This window comes from Phyllostomus hastatus, unplaced genomic scaffold, assembly GCF_019186645.2.
Source record: "Phyllostomus hastatus isolate PE091 unplaced genomic scaffold, TTU_PhHast_1.1 phas_contig_283, whole genome shotgun sequence".
Classification (NCBI taxonomy): Eukaryota; Metazoa; Chordata; class Mammalia; order Chiroptera; family Phyllostomidae; genus Phyllostomus; species Phyllostomus hastatus.
In genome coordinates, this window is record NW_025333833.1 from 13,513,304 (window position 1) to 13,531,238 (window position 17,935).

General features: G+C 42.5%; 2 protein-coding genes across 6 annotated transcripts in view; one reads left to right on the forward strand and one right to left on the reverse strand.

The window, feature by feature from the left end:
• Nucleotides 1-2,115: 2,115 nt before the first annotated feature.
• On the forward strand, nt 2,116-17,669 carry PRG4 (proteoglycan 4). 3 transcript variants are annotated; one of them, XM_045838491.1, is made up of 13 exons: nt 2,116-2,218; nt 2,810-2,908; nt 5,468-5,590; nt 6,825-6,944; nt 9,313-9,462; nt 9,984-10,106; nt 11,525-13,390; nt 14,241-14,318; nt 15,115-15,251; nt 15,521-15,677; nt 16,160-16,354; nt 16,712-16,837; nt 17,446-17,669. In XM_045838491.1, exons 2-13 carry the CDS (start codon nt 2,836-2,838, stop codon nt 17,568-17,570), a joined length of 3,273 nt encoding a protein of 1,090 aa, XP_045694447.1. In that variant the 5' UTR covers nt 2,116-2,218; nt 2,810-2,835; the 3' UTR covers nt 17,571-17,669. The 3 variants fall into 3 exon arrangements, with proteins under 3 accessions (XP_045694447.1, XP_045694446.1, XP_045694448.1); XM_045838490.1 differs by lacking the exon at nt 2,116-2,218 and adding an exon at nt 2,346-2,492; XM_045838492.1 differs by lacking the exons at nt 2,116-2,218; nt 9,313-9,462; nt 9,984-10,106 and adding an exon at nt 2,347-2,492.
• TPR (translocated promoter region, nuclear basket protein) overlaps nt 17,625-17,935 on the reverse strand; it is a 61,178-nt gene continuing 60,867 nt past the window's right edge. For all 3 annotated transcript variants that reach the window (XM_045838488.1, XM_045838486.1, XM_045838489.1), the window contains exon 52: nt 17,625-17,819. In XM_045838488.1, coding sequence (XP_045694444.1) covers nt 17,764-17,819 — 56 coding nt within the window. In that variant the 3' untranslated portion in view covers nt 17,625-17,763. The remainder of the gene's footprint in view (nt 17,820-17,935) is intronic.

Consider the following 17,935-nt stretch of genomic DNA (forward strand, 5'->3'; position numbering starts at 1 on the left):
GTGCCGGGAACCGAGAGGGGGCTGCCAGCCGAGATGGATTACTGGGCTGCCTGAGCCATGGACTTCTATTTCTTTTCCTGAGATACGGTACCCCAGACTGGGCAAAGGGGGGAAGGAAGGACTGTGTGTGTTTGTGGGTGTTTTAAGGGACTTTGGGATTTTGATGAAGACATTAGGTCACTACTTTAAGTCTGTATAGCATTAAATAAACATTTCCTTTCTTTTTCACGAATCTCTTGCATTGAGAGATGTCTTTCTTCTGGTGGCGGATATAACGAACCTGGGGGGTTCCTTTCGGGTAATAGTACATTGCCCTTGGCCCCGCCTTGTTGTTCTGTAACATTTTGACCCAGCAATTCTACTGCTAGGATTATATCCTAAGAACCCTGAAATACCAGTCCAAAAGAACCGATGCAATTCATAGTAGCACAATTTACAATAGCCAAGTGCTGGAAGCAACCTAAGTGCCCATCAGTAAATGAATGGGTCAAAAAAAACTATGGTACATTTACACAATGGAATTCTATGCAGCAGAAAGAAAGAAGGAGCTCCTACCCTTTGTGACAGCATGGATAGAACTGGAGAGCATTATGATAAGTGAAATAAGCCAGGTGGTGAAAGACAAATACCATATGATCTCACCTTTAACAGGAACCTAATCAACAAAATTAACAAGCAAGCAAAATATGACCAAAGACACTGAAATTGAGAATAGGCTGACAGTGACCAGAGGGGAGGGGATTATAGGGGAAAAGGGTGAAGGGTTGGCAGGAACAAGTATAAAGGACACGTGGACAATAACAGGGAGGGGTGGGGGAAAAGGCAGAAAACTGTACTTGAACAACAATAAAAAATGTAAAAAAAAAAGAAATATAAAATTTGGAAGAACACGAGCACCCCTATGTTCATTGCCGTGTTATTTACAATTGCCAAGATTGGGAAGCTGCAGAGGTGCCCATCAGTAGATGAGTGGATAAAACAAGTATGGGACATTTACACAATGGAATTATACTCAGCCATAAAAAGCAAGAAAACTTTACCCTTTGCAACAGTATGGGTGGCCTTGGAGAACATTGTGCTAAGTGAGATAAACCAGTCAGAGAAAGACAAATATATGATTTCACTCCTATGTGGAATCTAATGAACAAACTCAGCTAACAAGCAAAGCACAGACAGACTCGGAGATGGAGAGCAGAGGACAGCCAGGGGGTGGGGGGTGGTTAGGAGGTGGAGTGGTTGGTTCAGCAAAAAGGAAAAAGTACATGGACAACAGCTGGCAGAGAGGGGATATAAGGGGACTAAATGGTAATGAAAAAAATACAATAAAGATAAAACTTAAAAAAATGTAGTGCTTGTGCTGCCTGTGATTCTGGCTGTGATTGATTTGCGATTGATCTGAGAAGGTTTCACAAAAGTGCTAGACTGGAGGGCACTAGCAAGGGCTTATGCACGTGGACAGGATTCGAACAGGAAGACTGCATTTAAAAAATGGGGTCAAACTATAAGCGGAGCTGACTCAGCTCTGTAAGGCTGATGGTTCACATTTTCTCTGCAGCAAGGAGGCTAAATTAGTGATTTTAAAAGACCTTTCCCAAACACTACTGGGCTTAAATAAAGGAACTAAGGGGGCGATAGAATTTGTAAGCAGGTTTTTTACATGATAAAGGAACCTGGAAGATCCACACCATGGATCAAGCACTTGTAAGTCATTGAAAGCCAAATTTCTGAGCTCTGTGAAAACAACAATACTCGAGAAAAAAAAATGTACATTTGATTTAATACAAGTCTAAAAAATACACGACACAAGCTAACACTAGATACGTTTCAAAACCACTCTTTGCTGGATCAACTGGGGGGAAAAGAAAGAAAAGATACCAGCGTTTGACATTTTAAAATTGCTGTTTCGATGCACACTAGTCAAAGGCTACCAGACTGCTCTACCCTCTGAGAACAATTTGTTCAGTTAGAAATTAGAAGTGTTTGGGCCAATGAATCTAAATTTATTTTGTAGTAGTCATTTTTCTTAATGGAAGTGTTTTCCAGATGTTGCCCAAGTCTAGTCGTCTGGGCTCCCTTCCAAGAAATGAGGAAAGTTTGATTTCATAGGCTGTCACTGTTGGTTTTGTCTAACCTTTGGACTAATTGGTTCATCTCAATGTATTTGCACTGATATATAAGACTTCCAGGATATTGGAGAAATTCATCTATCCTTTTACGGGTAAGTGTCAAAGTTAACTTGCTTCATGGAAGTAAATGTGTTTTCGATTCAGTAGAGGGAAAACCTTATTAAAGGTATTTGAAAAAGATTTATACGGACAGCAGTTAGGAAGTTTTGAAAAAAGTTCACATTTATGCAATGCACCTGTTGGAAGCTTGTAAATTTATATTGAGAGTTAAGGGAGAGTTGGAACTCTAACTCCTGTGTTTGTTAAATTAAATTTTACTGAAGCTGGCTATTTTTTTTCCCCAAGACAGGATTTAAACTTTGCACCGTAAGTATGGGTTTTAATTTGAATAGAGTTTCAAGATAAGTTTGTATTCTATTGCGGGGGGCAATTCTAAAGAATTGTAATGTTCCATAACGTGACTGAGATAGTGGCTTGATTTTTTTTGCATAAGATTCAACCCAATGGTCAAATATGTACTATAGAATTAAAACTGATTACTTGTGAAAGTCTATTTTTCAAGAAGAGGATGGCTTTATCTTTAAATTGCATTTTAAAATTACTGAAACGCTATATGCAGCCCAGACATAAACGAGTGGTGAGATAAAAGAATAGTTTTCTGATACTTTTTTTTTTCGTTTCAGCAAAGGCTTGGTACCTGAGAACAACCATGGAATGGAAGATGCTTCCCGTGTGCTTGCTGCTGCTTTCTGTTTTCTTGGTTCAGCAAGTGTCTTCTCAAGGTACCTTAACTGTCAAAAAGAGTTTTATTCCACAGCCATTGCTGATCACTCAGTTCTGACTTTTTTTATGGCAACAAAAGAAATAGATTTCTAAAAATGTCTATTTGCTTAAGTTTAACGCAGAATGAAAACTTGTAATTATGTAAAACATATGGATGATATTTACAAGCATTTTGAAATTCTCAAGTTTTTCCCTGGATTACAACATTTTTCAAGATGTTTTGAGCTTTCCTATAGGATGTTTTTGTACTCGTTATTCCCATGTTGTCCCGAAAGTTAAAAAATAGGCAGATGTTGCTGGAAAGACACAATATTACCAGATAAATTGATAAGAACAATATTTAAATAGCATATAATTCTTATCCATGTGTTCACAAAGAACTCTAATCTCTTACATAAAGTAAATTAGTGATAAATAACTTACTTTGGCATAATGTAGATATAGATATCATGTTGCAGTGAACATTTGCAATGTTTGAAATGGCATTTTATTAATCTCGAAAATGCTCTCTCTTTCTTATAAGGACTGTTCATCCACAGATGGACTTACCCAGGTGGGAATGTCATTGGGTCTTAGGTGCACGGCTGTTATGGTGAAATCACATTGATAAAATAAACATTTCCAGTAAAATAATTAAAATTATTACATACCTGAGAGAACTGCTTATATAAGAAAAGATGGAAATACACGAAAGCAGATACAAATATTTCATGAGGGAGGGTGACTGTTTCGGGCACCTCCAGACCCTTCTGTGCTCTCAAAATAAAGTTACAGGGTTCCCAACACTTGGGGGCATTTCCTAATCCACCTCTCCTCTGAAACGGTGTCGGTTGTTTGCTGAAAGGATTTTGCTTTCCTTTAAGTAAGTGCATTTAAAATCAGTTGTTAAAATGAATAGTAAGAGTAGGACAGACATTCAACCCATGAAAATAAATTTTCCTGTAAAGACATTTGATTTCCTGTTCCAGAAATCTGCTAACTGGGAAAGAAGAACCTTTTGATGTTGTCTTGACTGCTTGTCTCGCCCTCTCAACCTCTTCCCATTCCCTTTTTTCTTTATATATGTATTTATACACATGCCCTATTTATGCCTTTTTCTCAGCCTCTTCCCATTCCTTTTTCTTTATATATATGTATTTATATATGTGTATTTATATACATACGCTACTGATGCCTTTTGTGTGTATTGTGTGCATACGTCTGAAACTTGTCCTAATATTTGCTGTTTTATTTGCATATTAAGACTTTAACTCTCCTGGACTCATCATTCTGAGGTATTTTTCAGCGTGTTTCCACATCTCTCTATAGATTTAAGACATTGCACCTGCCAATTTCTTTTCCAGAGATGGATTCGGTTGTTTTGAGCTTTCTTGTAGAATAATCGGTGACTGGATTTCTTCTGCTCAAGATTCAATCCAATGGTTAAATATTTACTATGGAATTCAAGCTGATCACTTTTAAAAGTCTTGTGTCAAGAAGGGGATGGCTTTATCCTTAAATTGCATTTTAAAAGTTACTTGATTTAATATAAGACATCTGTGGTCATCTCTCAGGGAGGTTTTCTAGGTGTTTTCCAAATGACTTTGAAAATATGTATGAGGATAATTATGCCTTTGTTTGGTTTTACCCAGAAAAACTCTGTTCATGACCTTTATATTCATGTCCAGATGCTATTTCAAGAGTTACCTATTTTGCATAGTCACAGCCTTGAAGGTTGTGACCATCTGACTTCCCCGACACTTAAAGAACCTGGTTACCCCCACCAATTAAAAAAATAAAAAAAGGAAGCCTAGGAAAGTTGGAGCTGGTGTAACCAGCTTTCTTTAAACTCATCATCAAAAAGAAGAGACACTATTGGTGGGGTGGGGGGGTGATGCAGACAACTGTAACTGAACAAGAATAAAATAATTTCAAAAAAATGAGAGGCACTGTGATTGGCTGGAACGGGCCTGGCTTCAGAATCATGTATAATCATGTATATACAGTTCTAGATGGGCTGTTGACTTAAATGGCCAAATAAGTTAATCATCCAAATCAGGACACTTCTGAGAGTGAAAGAAGTCAATTTGAATAATTAACAGAACTGTACTACATGTATATTGGATCTGTTCACTAGCTGGGTGCCCTTGAGCAAATTATTAAAATTTCAATGTTTCAGCTTTCCTATCTCTAAAAGAGGTAATCCTATCTCTTGACAATACTGTCATATGCATTATTCTAATGCATGATTCAGTGCCCAGCACAAAGATGCTCAAATGCTGGCAACGAACCCTCACCTTAGCAGCAGCACGCAGCTGTAGCTGGCACCCCCCTCCCAGGAGGGATGCAGAGCTATTAGTTTGACTGATTTTCCAAAGAGTGTTGCTCTTCTCAGTCTAGGAAAAGGACAAAGAGGACCTCGTAAAAGATCGGGCCAAGATCACCTGGATCTATTGCTATCATTCCCAACTTTTCCCAACAGACAGAATTCTCTCTCCCCAGACGGCTTTGTCCTCGTCAGCTCTCTCCCTTTCTGTCAAGTGGATTGGCCATGTTTACGTTATATTGTATAATTTTAGATGTGTCAAGCTGTGCAGGGAGATGTGGGGAAGGGTATTCTAGAGATACCCCCTGCAGCTGTGACTATAACTGTCAACACTACATGGAGTGCTGCCCCGATTTCAAGAGAGTCTGCACCGTGGGTAAGTCCTGAGAGCCGCTGTCCCCTCCTCTGTCATCACCGCTGTCCTCCACAGTCCCCTTGCTGTGCTGCATCCACCCTGCTTCACTTCTTTTTGCTCAAGTGCCTTTCCCTCCACTTGCCTGCCTGTTGCTGTGCGCTGTACCTCACGACGGTGTCCAAGCCGTCGGGAAGCCTGACAGTCTGTCGGCTTGCACAAGAACTTTGATCAGAGCCAAGTAAAGTCTCTTGATGTAAATAGAGAGTTAACACTCTGGCTCTAGAGTCATTAATAAGGAAACGGTAATGAGATGTAATTGCGTAGTGGTGAGGCCCTTCAGTAATTTCATCAGAAGAATACATGGACGTAAAATGATCTTGTCTAGCACTTGATGTTCTTTTTTATATTAACCTGTTTCTAATGTACCTGAAAATGGCACTTGAAAGATGAAGAATTAGTGTTTAGTGATGAGTTTCAATAAATACCCAAAGGGTCTGAATTTTCAAATGACAGTATTTCACTTGAATGTATTTTGGGCCATTCTGTTGTCAACATAGAAACATTTCATACTTACTCTGTATGTGAAAATTATCATTAAAATTGTCTCATAGTTATTTTTGCTTTAGCATTTGCTCGTGAAGGTGATAAGTATATTGTCATACAATGTGTGTGTTATGTAGGGAACCCTTTCAAACAGGCCTCGGTGGGGCTCACTCCCACCGAAGCTGTTTCTGATATGAGCTGGCCTGTCTTACACGGTCCTGCCCTGGGTTCAGCCGAAATCTTTCCACGCGACATGGTGCCCTGTTTGTCGTCATGAAGGTCTCTGCGTTATAAATAATTTTGAGCTGAACCATTGGCCCACTTGGAATTTATTGTTGTAGAATGTGAATGTTAACAAAACATCTATTACAAAGCAGTGGTATGAGGAGAGAAGATGGAGAGATTTCATACGAAGGGTGATTTATCATTGAGACATTTCCCAATTTTCCATTGTCCATTCAGGCAAATGACTCAGGTAGCATTGGGGTGTATCTTTTGAAGCCTTGAAGGGCAAGAAAAGTTTCCCTAAATCACCACGTTTCTTACTGGGGCCATCTCCACCTGGGACACCACCCATTTTCCAAATTCTCAATAGAGGCCTTAAGGAAGACACTTTTGGAGCCCTGGGCAGCTGGCAGGTGGGCATTGCGTCTCCACCCAGGGGTGTGGCCGCATGTCAATAATCCGAGATGTCTTGTTTTGCTCTGGGTAGAGCTTTCCTGTAAAGGCCGCTGCTTCGAGTCCTTTTCCCGAGGGAGGGAGTGTGACTGCGACGCAGACTGTAAGAAGTATGGCAAGTGCTGTCCGGATTACGCCGCTTTCTGCGAAGAAGGTAAGCACCCCGGGGCCAGTGAGCGCGTCTGGGCACCGCCGAGCCGTGCGCCTGCCTTACCTTCTCTGATGACGTCTAACACACAGCCCCTCCGAGGTCTTGATTTTACTAACACACAAGCTATGTCATATTAACTTTGTTTCCTGAAGATGAACTAAGAATAAAAGCCTCTTCCAACAGGGCTCCCTGGCTCTGCCAGGCTCCGGGAGTGCGGGACATTGCCGGCTGGGGCATGGAGAGAGCGCGGCCTGAGTGTAAAGGCTGCTTTCTTCAGGTGTGGGTTACAGCCACAGGGACCCACTCACGTGATGGTTTCTCGTCTCTCACCTGAGTGGTGCGGACCCCACAGATTTCCACTGTCCTTTGAGCTATCTCTGCTTTCAGCAGTAAAATTCTGTGTGTTCAAGGAGGGAATCGACACTTCCAGCTTCTTTGAACCAGTAAATGTATGACTTAGTTTAAGGCACGAAATTCACAAACCAACCTACCAAGGCTTTCTTAACTGTCCATTGTATGTCTCTTCCCACTTGTTGGCAGCTGCCCTGAGAGTCTTGTGGCAAGTGCCTGTGCGCGACAGTCCCACTGAAAATCTCCTCTGGTTCTAGGGCCTGATGGAGTACTCCGAGAGCGTAATAAACCCCTCTGAATTTTACCAAAAACCCCACAAGATTTTAAAAATATGTTTAAGCAATGGACTCCTTTCTTTCACCAAATGTTCGTTCTTAAAGCCTACTTTGTTAAAACAAGAATGTTTGTGGGAGAACGTGAAAAGAAGCATTGCTTGCATAACCTTATCATTTTATTTAAACAAGGCCACGCCTGCTGCTGCTTTCAAACGGTGGAGAAACAGAGTGGAAAACTGTTAAGCGGCAGAGCGGAGGCACATTTCTTCACCGCTCAATGTTTTCATTGGAAAGCGTTCCAAAAATAAGGGAGGCAACACCCTTGCAATCAAAAACTCAGAGTGCAGAGTTCCTGCCACTTGCAGAAGGACCCACGTGGGCGGGACGTGTTTACTCACTGCCCTGAGAGCTGTTTTGGCTAAGAACGCATGTCGGGCAGAGCATAGGTGGGGAGTGAGGATGGTTAGAAAGTGATGAAGCATTGAAGAATCTGTTGGGGAAGAAGACGCTTTATGCTACTAAGGGGCTGGTCAGATTGCCTGAGGTCAGAGGAGAACTCAGTGGAAAAAACTGAGGCGGGTAACGCTTCATGTACAGAATTCACAGGTAGCACGGGTCCCATCTGAAAATTAAACAAACAAACAACCAGAGCTTCGATGCTTTAAAAATCGTGGTGTGACTCACCACATAGCTGGCTCAAGATCGCTAGAGATCCTGCTTGTAGGCATCTGTGTATCTCAGTGTCCTAACATTTCAAGAGTGGAACAGGAATCAGATGTCCAGCTGTGAATGTGGGTGAGAAAACAGTCCAAGCGGTTACGTGTTTTGCCGAGGATCCCTAGCTAGCAGTAGGTGGCGGAAGAGTTTCTCAGACTGAGTACTTGTCGCTTCGGTTGAGAGGAGAAGGGGAGGGAGAGAGGGGCTGCGGCGATAGAGGTCTGAGACGCTCGGGCAGCGCAGCTGGATTTAGGGACGACGCTCCGCCCGCCGGGGCGTCCTTGCTGTTCTCTGCTTTCTGATCTTCAGAAGTCCTTCTTCTTTTCTTCTGGCTCTTACTGATCAAACCGTGGCTTCGCTTCCAGACGGGGAAAGAGGTGGGCGGAGGGGGGACACAGAGTTTAGAAGAAACACGGCAAACCCCCAACAGTTGTGTAACGTGGGGAAGGGCAACGAGTGTCGAGAGAGGCATGATGTGAGGCCGTGGAAGTTTCACAAGAGGGAAACATTCATGTAGACCTTCCGTAATGAAAAAATGATTGAAAGGTAAATTGACATCATTTAGTTTAGAAAAATATGAAAATAGCACAATGTAATTATATTTCCCACCCACAAGCAGTCATTATTTTGAACATCATGAGAGGCAGACCCAAGGGTGGGGTTTATAAATCATAAAGTCAAGTATTTTGAGACAGACACAGACCTCCAGGATAAACATCTCAGTTTGCAAACAAGAGCTGAAGTTCAAAGGGGATTCGCCCATTTCCCCACGGTCAGAATGGTAGAGCCTAGGACTGGAATTCTTCTGACTCCTGAGCCTTGGCTCCCTGTCATAACTTACAGCAATTCGGGAACCAATGTTTTATAGCGATGTGCCCTCAGAATTCATTGGTTTCAGTCGTTCGTTAGTGTTGGCTAAAGCCTGCCACGCTGGCGGTCACCAGCATGCCTGATGCACCACGGCTTTCGCAGTTACGTTGCTGACACGTGTGAACAGATGTTAACCCACCTGTCTTGCTTGGCCTCAGTGCATAACCCCACAACACCGCCGTCTCCAAAGACTGCGCCTCCGCCCGCGGGAGCACCTCCGCCCGTCAAATCAACCACCAAACGTTCACCCAAATCCACAGACAAGAAGAAGACTAAGAAAGTTATAGAATCAGAGGAAATAACAGAAGGTAGGAAGATGACAGGTGGAACAAAAGGAGGTTTCTGAGAATGAATAACCTGTAGGTGACGGCTTTTTTAAGACTCCTCATAGGACAGGGTCACCTTGAGTCATTAAAGGCTCATTACACTTTTTGTTTACTTGTTTGGAGTTGAAGTTTAAGCTAAAGTATAAACCCTACTCAGATATTTACTTTCCTTATTTACTGAACCCAGTAAGGGTCCATGTTAAAGTAATCATAAGAAACAAGTCTAAATGTTACCAAAAAAAAAAAAAAAGACCACGCTGCAGAATAATTAGATTCTGCTGAGACATGAGAAAGTTATGGTTCTATTTCTGGTGTCTGTGCTAAGCTCAAGTGCCTAGCTTTTAACTGACAGATTAGAAGGGCAGTAGACCATGTTACTGATAAAACCAGAACAGACTTTTATAGACCGGAAAACAGCATTTTTTTTGGTGTATTTAAGACTGGCGGTTCTTTTTTGCTTTAAATCACAATTGGTGTGATCAACCTTTTTATTTGATTTGTAGAACATTCTGTTTCTGAAAATCAAGAGTCTTCCTCCTCCTCTTCCTCTTCCTCTTCGAGTATTCGGAAATTCAAGTCTTCCAAAAACTCAGCTGCTAATAGAGAATTAAAGAAGAAACCCAAAGGTTTGAGCATTGATAAAGATCAAAGACTATATCAATGCCATAACAATAATTACCTAAAAGTATATGCGTGTGGGTAGAGTGATTTGAGGATGTTTCAGTATTTGGGCGGGGGTGGAGCGTGGGTTTATAACTTCACAGATTATTTTAGAAGACACCAATGCAACCTTATTATAGGAAATTAGTGCCAAGAAGCTCAGAAACCACTCTTTAAAGCAAAGGTTTAGAAGACGCTTAACAGAAACCGTGGATCCACAGGATGGCGCCAAAGATGACTGTGGTTCCTTCTACCCGATACCGTTTCCCTTTCTCCTTCCTCTGTCTTCCTCATGTTTTCATTTTTCTTTCCCCAGATTTCTTTTATTTAACAAACTTTTTATATACTGCGTTAACATGTTAATTTATTAAATCCTCATACACCTTCCTGGGAAAGACAATTATTATTCTCCACATTTTTACAGGTCTTATTTCCCTAATAAATTAGGTGTCACATCTGGCTGATTTTTCTGTAGTAGAAAATGTACTACAGAGTAGGCTGTTACCTCCTGAAGAGAGGTTCCCTTTGCTCTGCTTGTTGTTTTCCTGAAATTCTAAACTATATTCTCTTTCTCCAGGACAATACTGGATTTTGGATACTGGAGTTTTAAAGAATTATTCCCTGGGTGGTTGTGATTTCCCCTGAAGCCTTCTCTCTAGCTGAATAGCCAGATATTTAGTCTTTGAGTCATCCAGAGGGTCCTGCACACAATGGAAATGCAACCTGAGTCTGTTCAATGGAACCCATCTCAGCGACATGCCCCTGGGGCTCTAGTTCCTCCCTCAGGCAGCTGCTAGGGCAGATCCTGCTAAATAGGGTCCTTTTGCTGCCCCAGCATCCTAATCTCCTCCCCACACTCCCTGGGATTGGGCAGAGGAACGAGAACAGCTAACAGCCCCATGTATGGAAACCGGGCTCAGCAGGGAGCATGCAGGGGGCTGGAGCATCCTTGGATGTAGTTGTAGGGGCCACTCAGGGAACTGATGCAGAGAGTCTACGAGACGCTGGAACTAGGTTTCCAGGAGGCAGGGAGGGGCACTGAGCAACGAGGACTACAACAGTGGGGAGAGGGAAGGCCCAAGAGCTTTCATGTAAAGACACGGATATTGATCATGTTGGAATTGCAAATTTGCCACTTGTCTCCATGTGTTAACTGTATAGTTTTACTTGTCTCTTCACTCCTTATCTCCTTCACTCCCCCAGATAGCCCAATAAGATAGCTTAAGTATTTAACATTTTACAATACATTAATAGACCTGCTAGAGGTTGGCAGCCTGCCTAGAGACACAAAGCTAGTCAGCGGTGAGAATGGGATCTTCTGTTGTTATTAAAGATAGGAAAATTGCCCCCAAATAAAACGTGTATTTTTTTCCTCCGGTAAAAGATGACAAGAAACAACCTCCTAAAAAGAAACCTGCTCCAGAACCACCAGTTGGAGACGAAGCTGGGAGCGGACTGGACAACGGTGATTTCAAGCCCACCTCAACTCCGGACCTGCCTGCCACTCAGCGCAGTCAAGTCACCACAACCTCCAAGGTGACAACAGTGACAACGACAAATTCTAAACCCAGCCCGTCGCCTGACTCTGAAACATCCAAACAGACATCTTCGACAGCCAATACGGAGACAACAGTTGAAACTAAAGAGACTTCTGTAACAACTAAAGAGACTTCAACTAGTGCAAAAGAGAAAACTACTTCAGGCACAGAGACACGAAGTTCAGAAACAACATCTACTAAAGATTCGGTAGCCACAACAGTTTCTGCTAAATCTACAACCGAGGTTGAAACGACAGCCAAATCTGTTAATCCCACCACCACCCAAAAGCCTTCTCCCACCACCACCCCCAAAAAGCCTGAGCCCACCACCCCCAAGAAGCCTGCACCCACCACCCCCAAAAAGCCTGAGCCCACCACCCCCAAGAAGCCTGCACCCACCACCCCCAAAACACCTGAACCTACTACCCCCAAGGAGCCTGCACCCACCACCCCCAAAAAGCCTGAGCCCACCACCCCTAAGGCACCTGAACCCACCACCCCCAGGGAGCCTGCACCTACTACCCCCAAGGCATCTGAACCTACTACCCCCAAGAAGCCTGCACCCACCACCCCCAAGGAGCCTGCACCCACCACCCCCAAAGCTCCTGAACCTACTACCCCCAAGGAGCCTGCACCCACCACCCCCAAGGCACCAGAACCTACTACCCCTAAGAAGCCTGCACCCACCACCCCCAAGGCACCTGAACCTACTACCCCTAAGAAGCCTGAACCCACCACCCCTAAGGAGCCTGAACCCACCAGCCCCAAGGAGCCTGAACCCACCAGCCCCATGGAGCCTGAACCCACCAGCCCCAAGGAGCTGGCTCCAACTTCTCCTGAGATACCTGCTCCAACCATCTCAAAGGCCTCTACTCCTCCCACTCCTCCCAAGAATCCTGCTGCATCAACTCCTGAGTTTCCTATAGAACCCACACCAGAGGCTCTGGAAAACAGTCCCAAGGAGCCTGCTGTACCTACAACCAAGGCTCCCAAAGGAACCAAACCTGAAATGACTACCACAGTGAAGGATAAGACAACAGAAAAAGCCACGCAGACTACAACGGAAATTACAACCGCTACATCTAAGAGTACAACAGCAGATACAGCAACGCCAAAAGAAGAAAAGGCTACTGAATCCAAAAAAACTACTACAACTGTGCAGGTAACCACTACCACAACCAAGGATGCCACGACATCATCCAAAGTTACTCCTAAGGAAACAACTCCTGCTTCCAAGGTGACGATGACAACAAAAAAGACAACTACTACAACTGAAGAGTCTATGAATACACCCGAAGAAACGACGACGACATCCGAAGATACAGCTACTAATTCTAAAATAACTCCTAAACTCCCAAATCCAACTAAAGCACCCCGGACACCCACTTCTACCAAAAAGCCAAACACAACACCTACAGTGAGAAAACCGAAGCCGACACCGTCTCCTCCGAAGATGACTGCATCCACTGTGCCAACACCAAACCCCGCCTCTTCAGGGAAAGCCACGCCCCCAACCTCCACCAGCTCTCACCAAGCTCCCAACTCAGAAGCGGTGGAAGAAAATCCAAACGATGAAGATGCAGATGCTGCTGAAGAAGAAAAACCTCCTGTGATCCTCAGGCCCCAGGTGTTAACTCCTATCATCATTCCAGGCTCTGATCTCATAGTGCAAGGACCCAACCAGGCTATTGGCATCAACCCCATGCTCTCAGGTAAGGAGGATCAGTGGCTCTCATTTTTTAAGTTGGGCATGTTAACGTAGTTCTGCCAGAACCAGAATGCCCTGATTTAATATCATGTGTATCACCTAGAACCCTGAACTTGTTGTTTCACAGCTTCTCTGCAGGTAAGCAGAGAACTAATCACAGTAAGATTATTTAGTTTTTGGAAAATGGAGTCATGTCCTATTGTTAGGAACTTAACGCGTCCGTAAACAGAGAGTGCACAGAATGCCAAAAATATTTAATTGGGAGTCTATCCTTAAAAGAAAGTACAATGCAAAGCAAAAATCTGCAGTGTTGTTGTTTTCCAAACCAAGTCCAAAGGGCAATCAGAAGAGGAAAATGGAACGTTATGCTGAGATCAGGAAAATAGTGTACTTGAAGATTAGTTAACATAGCCTATTCCAATTCTTCACTCCTTTTTAAAGCTTTTATTTATTTTTAGAGAGAGAGAGGAAGAGAGGGAGAAAGAGGAGAGAAACATCAATGTGGGGTTGCCTCTAGCACACCCCCACAACCCAGGCCCCGCCGACTGGGAATTGACTGGGAATTGAACTGGTGACCCTTTGGTTTGCAAGCCGGCACTCAATCCACTGAGCCACACCAGCCAGGGCTCTCACTCATTTTTATATACTTTTTGAGTAGTATCACCTTTAAGTAAAACCAATTATGAAATATACCATTTCTCTTTCACCTGTGGAATTGACACTCCTCAAACTACATACCCTTCAAGAGCTTGGGAAGGGGTAAACAGAAGAAATGGAACTCCGGGAGGAATTGAAAAAAAAGCGAACACTTTTCTCGTTTTGTATTGACCTAACTTTTTGTTACTTTGTTTTAGATGAGACTAATTTGTGCAATGGTAAGCCAGTAGATGGACTGACGACGCTGGCCAACGGGACATTAGTTGCATTTCGAGGTGAGCTATGCGCGTACTTCTTTTTCTGCCCATCATTCTGCTCTCGGCATTTGTGAGAACCAAGCCACAGGAGACGGTGGTTTGGGTTGCGCGTTCTGAGGGAAAACCTGATTAATGATCCTATCTCTCACAACTTAGGAAAACCTGAAGGGTAATTACTAAAATGGCTGGATTAACAAAATTAGACATATTAAAGTAAGGAAGAGCTAGAAATGATACTGAGTTTTCCTACTCTTAGGAATTAAAAGGTTAATTCAAATTTTAACTTCATATCAAGTAGACGACATCAGGACTTGTTTTCCCTGCTCTCACTGTACTTGAAAACACCCCCTTGATTTTGTTGTACTCGTTTCCCCTCTTTGTGGAGGAGTCACCTGCCCTGGCTTCTTATACTTAGATTAAACCTGAAAGGTGGTCAGTCATAGGTTGTTCAGTGGAGGCTGAAACGATTTTAGTAGTCCTTTCATTGTAACTCCTTAATTCTGAACAATAAAGAAATTGGGAGAAAATTGACTTTCTCTCAGTCACAGTCAGAAGGCTCTTTTAGAGAAACTGAGAAACGAAAATATTTCCAAGGTTATGCTACATTTCAGACTTGAGAAATGGCGTACTCTCTTGAGGTGTTCAAATACTGCATTCTCTACCAGCATAGTCCGCACTGAACTTCTGGTCATATAATGCTTGTTAACCCATTCAGTGTTTTTACGATGACTAAAAATTTTTTCACTTTGGTTTCTTTTGGATAGGTTTTAGTATTCATTCGGCTTGTAGGCTGATCTATCGCTTTCAATTTTAGGTCATTATTTCTGGATGCTAAATCCATCCAGGCCACCACCTCCTCCTCGCAGGATTACTGAAGTTTGGGGCATCCCCTCCCCCATCGATACTGTTTTTACCAGGTGCAACTGTGAAGGCAAAACTTTCTTCTTTAAGGTAAGAAAAGGATCCTTCTGAGAGAAATCAGCAAACAGTTATTCTGTATTATAAAAACAAATCAGTTTAACCTCCACTTCAGAAGGGTTTTCCATATTTTAACGAACTCTTCTACCCTCAAAATTTAGTAAACCACAAGTTGGTAACATTAATGGCCAACTTATTTAAACACTGAAGTTAAAACTTTCTTCCTATACTTAAATCTAAGAATAAATTCCTCACCTTTCCCCCCAAAACTGTTAACATCATTTCCTCTTTTAAACTGTCAGGATTCTCAGTACTGGCGTTTCACCAATGATGTACAAGATCCTGGGTATCCCAAACAGATTGTAAAAGGATTTGGAGGGCTAACTGGAAAAATAGTGGCAGCTCTTTCAATACCTAAATATAAGGACAGACCTGAAGCTGTGTATTTTTTCAAGAGAGGTATGTGTTACACAATCGACATTATACAATTTTCAAGAATTGATGTGCCAGGAAAATTTTATTGACTATTTTCACTTACTACCGGGTTTACTATCAAAAGGCATCCTTAATGGCTGGGTCAAAAATTTAAAAAATAAATAAATAAATAAATAAATCGAGGGCACTAAGATGTTATTTATATCTCCCAACATGCAAACCAAAATTTCACCTGAGTTTCTGGTCCTCATACAAAGAACATCATCATTTACTTTCACACAAAGTTAAGTACACAACTGTGTGGTCTGTTGGCTTTACTCATTCGAGTATTTCAAGATGTAGTAGTCAGTTTCACAGCACCCTTGACTGATCGCTATTATTAATGTCTGTACATCCTTTATGAAAAACATTGTTTCTCCCACTTGTAAAACCTCTTTTCCATCTTTTCTTGGGGGGGAGGGATTAAAATTAATTCCATTGACGTATGATTTTCTAATACACGCCAGGTGGCAGAGTGCAGGAGTATACTTACAGACAGGAACCCAACAGAAAGTGCGCCGCCAGGGCGCCGGCCATAAACTACCCCGTGTTTGGAGAAACGACCCAGGTCAGGAGACGTCGCTTCGAGCGGGCCACTGGGCCGCAAATGCACACCATCAGGATCCAGTACACGCCCATCAGAGTCCGTTACCAAGACAGAGGTACGATTCTTCCCGTGTTAAAATTCTTACACGCAAAGTAGATGTAATAGAATTTCTTATAAAGTAAGGCTCATTAAATATAAATACTGACTGAACAACCCTAACACTTTAAGCTTATTGATGCAAAACATCAATCTGCCTCCTCATCCGCTGTGGGTAAGGAATGCAGTTTGAATGTCTGTGGATTATAATAAATACTGCTTATCGAGTATCTCTTACCAACAACATCATACACAAATCTGTAATGCTCGAAGCAGTGACCAGAGCAAGCCTTCGCACCCTGTCCGAGCGGGCGAAGCGGGAGCAGCCCGTCTGCCCGACTCTCACGGCTGCCCTCGCCACTGTCCCCACCCACAGGCTTCCTCCACGACGAGGCTAAAGTGAGCGCCCTGTGGAGAGGACTTCCCAGTGTGGTCACCTCGGCCGTAGCGCTGCCCAACATCAGGAAGCCCGACGGCTACGATTACTACGCCTTTTCTAGGGGTGAGTTAAAGTCCGAATAGCTTCCCAAAGAAGTGCTCTAATCTCTGAAATACAAATGTAATCAAAACAAGAACACCAAGTGTTGAATGGTGACTGAAGTGAGAAGTTAAACTGTACTATTTAGAAACAACATTTCACTTCTGCCATTGGTGGCACTGACTGGAGGCCCTGCTTGCCACCGTGATACTGCTCTGCATCATTACAGTCGGTAGGATCAGAGAGAAGGTCCTGAAAGTAATTTCATTAATTAAATTATATCACCTGAGGCACTTTTCTTTGAAAAATCCAGAAATCTGTTATCGTCTATGTAAATGACATCAGAATTAAAAAATAAAATGAAACCAAGCAAAATATTATTTTTAAAATTGACTTGGTTTTCTCAAATTTTCACTTTGAAAAGGAGTGTTAAACCTAGTTTTACTAAAAGGTGGTGAAAGGTTAACCTGCCAAAGGCAATTGTTTTCCTTTTCGTCAGCAAGTTCAAATGAATTAGAAACGTATCTGAGAGCAAAATGATGAACACTGCCTTTGAGTAGCATAATCAACATAATCTATTTTTAAATCCAAGTGCTTTTTCCCTTTAACCAACGACCTCCCTCTCTCTGCAGACCGACACTACAACATCGACGTGCCCCGGAGGACTGCCCGAGCCGTCACCACCCGCTCCGGGCAGACCCTGTCCAACGTCTGGTACAACTGTCCTCAGGCCGGTGAGCAAGGGAAGAGACAATGAAAGTGAAGAAGAGTGATACGTTTTGACAATGAAAACAAAAAAGGATAAATTTTGACATTGAAATACATTTTATTAATAAAGAATGTTGAGATAAGCATACCAATTTAAATACAAAAATTTTTTAAATTCAACGATCATAACACTAACACAGATTGAACAATCTTATTCACAGTTATTACAGGCTAAGGGACATTTAGTTAATATTTCCTCTATTTATTCCTCCTCTCCCTCCCATTGCATGGCTCACACCTATGAGAGAAAAGAGAAGAGTCAAACTGAACGTGTCTTTCAAGAAGCTAGCCTGAAGCTAGTATATTCACTCACCCTAGTTCATTCTCAAATGTGTTTTCAAAAATTATTAATTT

Bases quoted from the DNA above. Each gene is read 5' to 3' on its own strand.
- PRG4 (XM_045838491.1), top strand. From the start codon at position 2,836: ATGGAATGGAAGATGCTTCCCGTGTGCTTGCTGCTGCTTTCTGTTTTC. The intron at 13,391-14,240 runs GTAAGGAGGATC...ACTTTGTTTTAG, and splicing joins CATCAACCCCATGCTCTCAG to ATGAGACTAATTTGTGCAAT. The intron at 16,838-17,445 runs GTGAGTTAAAGT...CTCTCTCTGCAG, and splicing joins TTACTACGCCTTTTCTAGGG to ACCGACACTACAACATCGAC.